Raw genomic sequence first — 7,069 nt, 5'->3', positions numbered from 1 at the left:
TCACTGACTGCTACATATCTTTTTAAGGTAACACATTTAACAACTTTTCCATGCTTGTATGGTTTTTTCATATTGTTCTTTTTAGATGAACTGATGATGCTTTCTGATTAAGAAAGCGAAACGTCTTCAATAAATAGATGAAGTAGCCATCAACTTTTTCTTTTTTCTCCACCTTTTGACCGAAAAAACCCACCACTCTTCTGAGTGATCCTTAATTTATATTGGATTGACGGTCGTACTCCTTTTCTCGATACATATATATATATATATATATATATATATATATATATATATATATATACAAACAACACAGTTTATTAGGGTCGCAGTCAGAAAATTGGCCGGGATGTTAATGAAACACTCTTATGACTTTTCGTCTAGCTTTCGGAATCGTTTTGTTCCTTTTTCAAGACACTATAATAAGAAAAAAGTGTAAATATTTATAAAATATCACAAATCTTCAGTGCAACTTACTAGTCGTTGAGATTATTTACAAAAGCATAGACACTCAACATTAATAACAACACGCATAAAATATAAAATAGTGGACAAAATACATTTAAAATTCTTTAAAATTTAGGTACAAGTAGTAAAAATTTTGTTGTCATCTTTTACTAGTGTGTTTTAACTCTGGCACATAGAGAACAAAAAGAAAAAATCCTATGATTAAAAAGTAATTAGGTGTATTTATATCATGTTTCTTTTTAAGAAATACTAGAGGTCCATCTTAGGTGATTTTAATTTTTAAACCTGTCTTAATGGTATGCAACATGTTATGCATATAACTGTAATTTGTGTGGGTACAGGTACAGGTAGATATTAATTTTATTTTGGATGTTTTTCCAGTAAGTAACAATAAATGTTGCTCAGTTTATCTATGTATATCACATAGATAAACTGAGCAACATTTATTGTTACTTATCACCCAGTAGACCGAATGAATCTATTTGTTATTAAATACACACACGTAGTTAATTAGGTTACATACACATTTGGTCAATTATCAATAATATAATTTGGACATCAGTCAAAAGTGCTGACAAAGTTAAACAATTTACATAAATTAAATACACATGTCACGCGAGGTCCGCGAAAATATTGACCCAATTAAAGTTTATATAAAACTAATATCTCTTGCCTAGAGAAGCATTCAATCAATATTCACTCAACGAACTTGATAGTCTTCAACGATCAACTTCATCAGTCTCTACTTAAAGTAATCCCGGGTCAACACCCATAGTGTACGTCTCAACAATAAACTCTGCTACTATTATTTGGTGTTTCCATTACAACTGAACGAACATCTTCACTGAGCCAACGAAGGGAATTTGTTCATTGGGTAAGTTGGATCAGATTAAATTTTTATTTCAATAAATTATCGGGAATATCGTAGGTGAATGTTAAGGAAATAGTGCAGCAGCCGCAAGGCGTTATGCAGTAAAATACCCCAATCGAAATACTCTCGATAGACGATTATTTCTGACCATTGATTGTCGTTTACGGGAAACGGGTACGTTCCAACCGCAAGTTGCTGGAAATAATGGTCGTCTAATAATGGATGCAACTGATGAAAACATTTAAGAAATCATTGAAGAAGTCCCTGGAATAAGTACAAGGGTAATAGCTGTTCAACTAAATGTCCCTTACGTAAGGGTTTGGAGGCGTTTGAAGGATCAGCTGCTTAAACCCTATCACTTAACAACGGTGCAAGAGTTATTGGTTGAAGATTATCCTAAAAGGATTGGATTTTGCGATTGGTTGTTAATGGAAAACACTCGAAATGTTAATTTTATTAGAAATATTTTGTTTTCCGACGAGGCTACCTTCAGTAGAAATGAAATAACAAACCATCATAACGAGTACATTTGGGCCGACGAAAATCCTCACGCCAAAAAAAAGGACTCATCACCAAAGGACTTTCAAAGTTAATGTTTGGACAGGAATTATGGATAACAATCTAATAGCCCCAGTATTTTTTCCCAACAATTTAAATGGTGATAATTATTTGCAGTTCTTGGCAAACGATTTACAAGAGTATTTGGAAGAAGTGAATATTGCAATAAGCCAAAATATGTGGTTTCTACAAGATGGCGCTCCACCGCATTACAGTAATGAAGTCCGGGAATACCTTTGCAGGCAGTATCCTGGTCGGTGGATTGGAAGGGGTCGTGACGCACCTATTTCTTGGCTACCCAGAACTCCAGGTCTTAACCCCGTGGACTTTTGCTTTTGGGGGTTTATGAAAGAGATAGTGCATCCTGTAGCAATAGAGGACGAACAAAAATTGAGGGTTAGAATAATTAAAGCTGCAAATCAATTTCGTCAGAAAAATATGATTTTTCAGCGCATTCGGTTTTCCTTATTAAAACGATACCGAATGTGTATTAAAGAAAATGGGGGTCATTTTGAACATTTATTGTAATATCATATTTATAGAGGTTATAGACATTTTTTGTACTTGTTAATTCATTTAAGCCATTTATTTTGTTGAACGTAATTTTTTAAAGGTTAATGAAAAGGGTCGTAACTCAATAAAAACTGTTTTTTGAAAAAAGTGATCGGAGGCAATTTTTTTTTAAAAATAATGTGTTAAACTAATGATGTCACAAAATTCATTTGATTAGAACGTACTCAAAAGTTTGAGGGGATTTAGGGCTGCACACCCCCTTAAGATTTTTCTTCACGCTTAGATTTTGTTTTTTGTGTACACATTTGTGACATACAAATATATATGTTGACAAATGAAATAAGTTTATGCTACGCATTCATTTTTACTGCTGATCTTTTTAAGTTAAATCTGCGAAGAAGCAGAAGTATCTAAAGGTGCATAGCAGAAATCAACTTTCTTAATATGAAAATTGAAACAGTCCAATTTTGAAATCCGTTTAAAAGAATAGAAAGTTCGTAGCAATATCAAACAACTTACAACTTGTTATTATATATTTAATAAAATACTTGGAAAACCGATTTTTAAGGATTTTTAGGATAGGTATTTAAGAAAAATGAATACACAAATTGTGAAAATATTTTAATATCACAGTCTAACTACTAGGAGTTGATTTATGAGGTCAGAATACAATGGAACAAGCTAAAAACTACATAAAAATAAAAAACACTGACATTTTTTCTCAATATGAGTAAGCGTTGCATAAATAATTATATACTAGAATAAGAAAAATAAGTAAGTAGCCTTATAGCATTGCGATTTTGACAAAAATTTAAAACAACACAAAAAAAATAATTTAAAACACATTGTAAAAATTTGCCATAAATTTGTTGTAAGTCAGTTCAAGCATAATGATATAAAGTACAGTTTTAGCATTTTTACTGTATAGTTTTAGCATTTTTGTAGGTTATAGGGATATTTCAAGATGAAGCAATGAAAAATAAAAGAAAACAGATCTAAAAATTCACTTTTTTTTTTTGAAAGTTTATTCTCATATTAGTTTGGTAGCCAGACACATTACAAAGGGATCGTAATAATTAGGCAACAGCAGCTTTTATTTCTTCTTTTTGTTCATTTTAGGAATTAGAAATTTATTGCCTATTCTGTTTATTGTTCTATTAAACTACGATTTATCTTTTTAAAATCGTCCTACATTACTTCCTTTGTAGTTTAGTATTTATTAAGTTTGTTGATTTTCATTAATTATGTTTGTTATTTTAATTTTTTTTCTGTATTCTTTTATTTTCTGGCTGATCGAGTAGATTTTGTCTTTCGCCGTTATTTCTATTTATCATGTTGTGTAATCATTTTCACTTTTCTCAAAAATCACATTTTGCTAGCTTAGATTCTAGAGTTATCTCTTTGCGTGATTACCAGCTTTCACATTCATATAAAACATTTTTTTAAAACGTTTACAAAAATCTTATACTGTTCAAAAAGACAATAAAAAATTATTGAATCCGATATATTTACTAAAAAAAGAGGTTTCACATACATATATAAAAAGACTAGCTGACCCGGCAACTTCGTACCGCCTTAGAATTAAATAATGGGTCTAAAAAATTAACAGAAAAAAAATCAAAAAAATACTTATACAAAACATATTACGTATGTTCCGCAAACTTCCAACGGTTGATTTTGTGATTTGTTTATTGTCATTTCAAATGTCAAAAGTATAAGAAATTGTAAACGTTCAAAGTCAGATAGTACGTTCTTTGCGGGATCAAGATATCCTCTCCCTTGTATTTTTCCTCGATGGTCGTTGCCTCAATGACATTATCTATTCGCCTTTTCACAGTCAGTCTCATTCCAATGCATAGTCAAGCTTGATAAATGTTACGTAGCATAATGACCACTGATCCTACTTTTAATTGTAAATTGTTAAGTGGGAGTCCAGGCAATTCCAGTAAATTTACAAACTCTGTAGCATAGGTTACTACGTCATCCTGATTTATAATGTGTGTCTACTGATTTGAACGAAAACAACTTTCCTAGAAGAAAACTAGTTTTCAGAGTGATAGAAGGCTTATTGTATAAGAGAGACATGAGACCGGCTTTGTTATCACTGTTGTGCTGTTGTGTATACCGTGTATACCGTGCATACGGTTTAGTGATTGAAGATAGTGATGAGAAGAGTGAAAACTAAGAGTTGTATTGTTTAATGCCACATCATAAAAAAAAAATAAAAATAAAAAATTTTGTCCAAAAATTAAAAAAAATGTTTGGGACGAATCACCCTTATCACCCTCAGTATGAAAAATATATTGCGACCGATTCTCAGATATTCCCAATTATACATATAAAATTACATAAAAATCGCTCAAACCGTTTCGGAAGAGTATGGCAACTAACTCTTTGACACTAATATGGCTATTTAAATACAGGGGTTGGTAATAGAAAGGTGAAAATTTTAAGGGTTGTATGTATTTTTTAAAGCTACATCATAAAAACTAAAAAAAAATTTTTATAAAAAACTAAAAAAAATGTGTGCTTTATAACACGCTTAACACTTAACACTAAAGGGGTACCTATTAAAAAAAGATTACAAGCGAATCGCAGACCTACTAAATCAGGCAAGCTGTGACACTAATAGAGCTATTTGCCCTATAAGCTAAAAAATTTTGGTCCAAACAATTTAAACAAATGTTTGGGGTGGACCACCCTTATTACTTAGGGGTGTAAAAAATAGATTACAACCTATTCTAAGACCTACCGAATACACACAATTTTATAAAAATCGGTCCAGTTGTTTCGGAGGAGTATGGCGATTAACACATGTTTAATAACCTTTTGCAAAACTGTTAAATACGGTTTAAAAAAGACAATAAAAAATTATAGAATTCCATACTTTTAGTAAAAAACATGTTTATATTACAAAAAAACATCGCTTTGTGTAATTTTAGGAAACTAAATTAAACATATTGAGACTGGTATAAATCTTACTTATATGTAGGCAACACGTACTTCATTCATAAAAGAGCTAAATACAAAAAAGAAAGGAGACCAGAGTAATGGTGTAAGATGATACCTATGAAAAAGCACTTTGAGTCTCTAGCAAATACTTTACTACCGAAAGTTTTTACACAAGCTCTTTACTTGTATAACAGCTAGATGGCTAAAACGAACAATTGTAATAATTTATAGCTAAAACTGTAAAAATATATCCAATTATGCCTAAAAATGTTACAAACCTGCTGTATAAAATGGATATAATATCCCCAAAATACATTTTAAACCGACTTGTACAATTTTACATACAAAATAATAATTTATAAATAAAAAATATATTCTAAACTATGTACATCTAGAAAAATAAGTTATTTATTGTGATACTAGTTCCTAAAGAAATGGGAGGACTAAGCACTAAAATCTACAATAAAATTATAATATAGTAGAAAGTATAAATAAAACAATACTGATTTTAAGTAACGTAGCAAGAAAAGGCGTCTGGTAGGATTTTTTGTTATAAATAAATATGAAAGTTAGTCAATGAATGAGGAAACAAAATATTAAGGATGAGTGACGCTTATTCTTACATTATAATATGTACTGGTATTGCTAAGATAGGTCTTACTATCTTTTTTCTATAATTGACCGACGTCTACAATTCACTATAACACCAACAAATATCAGATGCTATATATATGGACAAAAATGCTATAATGGTATGAATTTGATTGTTTTCCTTATATTTTGTAAGAAAATTTGAAATTATAGAACAACTGTGATATTTGGTCGCTCATTTTTCATTGGTCACCACCACATAATAGACGGTAATAAATCAATTTTGAGGGTACATTAATCCAAAAGACAACATAGACTGAAAATAATTTCGTGGCTCTCAAATTTAATCAGATGACTAAAAATATTTATAAATATTTTATATTTATTACATTTTCTTATCTTTTCAAATAAGTAGGAATTAAATGAGTTCAGCATTCATATTTAACTGCTATTTTAGATCGATAGCAGTCTTTAGCTTAGGGTGGAACTTAAGTTGGAGACTATATTCGATTCTAAGCCAGTGTGTATGAAAATGGTCATATAATAGACATATCCATAGCTAAAGTAGGTGTACTAACACAGTGAAATCTATAGAAGCGGTCAAAATCTTGAGTCAAATTTTAGATATCTGTCTATCCTTATACACTAATCACATCCTTCTCTTTTTTTACGTAAGACCTATCTTTGAGCAACTGATCGATTTGATCTTCATTGTAAAACACCACAAAGTCCTTGGGTTCAACTCCTTCGAATACAGAACACACCGAAGGCTTCAAATTAAAGAAGAAAAGAGGCTGGTCTCTGGCTGCGAAGTCCTGGGTCAGAATCTCAATGACTGTTGCAGCTGTGTAATCGGCACCATAGATATGCGAGCAGTCGATCACCACAGGGATACCTTGCCGAAGACTGTGCTTGGTTACCAGATTCCTAACGTAGTCGACCGAGGGAAAGATTAAGCAGCGGTCTGGGGTAAGCATCAAGTATTCATTGTTTTCTTGCGACTGTAACATATGAATTAATTAAAAAAAATAGATACAAAAATACTTGTTTAATTTCTGTTTATTTAAGTTTTTATTCTTTCTATCTTCAACATAATATTACTGACACTTTATTTTCACA

General features: G+C 31.0%; 1 protein-coding gene across 2 annotated transcripts in view; it reads right to left on the bottom strand.

Moving 5' to 3' along the window:
- Window positions 1–3,021: 3,021 nt before the first annotated feature.
- The window catches only part of Esp (Epidermal stripes and patches), a 116,434-nt gene continuing 112,386 nt past the window's right edge, over window positions 3,022–7,069 (bottom strand). For both annotated transcript variants that reach the window (XM_072544555.1, XM_072544553.1), the window contains exon 9: window positions 3,022–6,951. In XM_072544555.1, coding sequence (XP_072400656.1) covers window positions 6,589–6,951 — 363 coding nt within the window. In that variant the 3' untranslated portion in view covers window positions 3,022–6,588. The remainder of the gene's footprint in view (window positions 6,952–7,069) is intronic.

The sequence above is a fragment of the Diabrotica undecimpunctata genome, chromosome 1 (assembly GCF_040954645.1).
Source record: "Diabrotica undecimpunctata isolate CICGRU chromosome 1, icDiaUnde3, whole genome shotgun sequence".
NCBI classification, from domain to species: Eukaryota; Metazoa; Arthropoda; class Insecta; order Coleoptera; family Chrysomelidae; genus Diabrotica; species Diabrotica undecimpunctata.
Note: the sequence above shows the minus strand (reverse complement) of the source record. Positions and strands in the feature narration are given on the sequence as shown.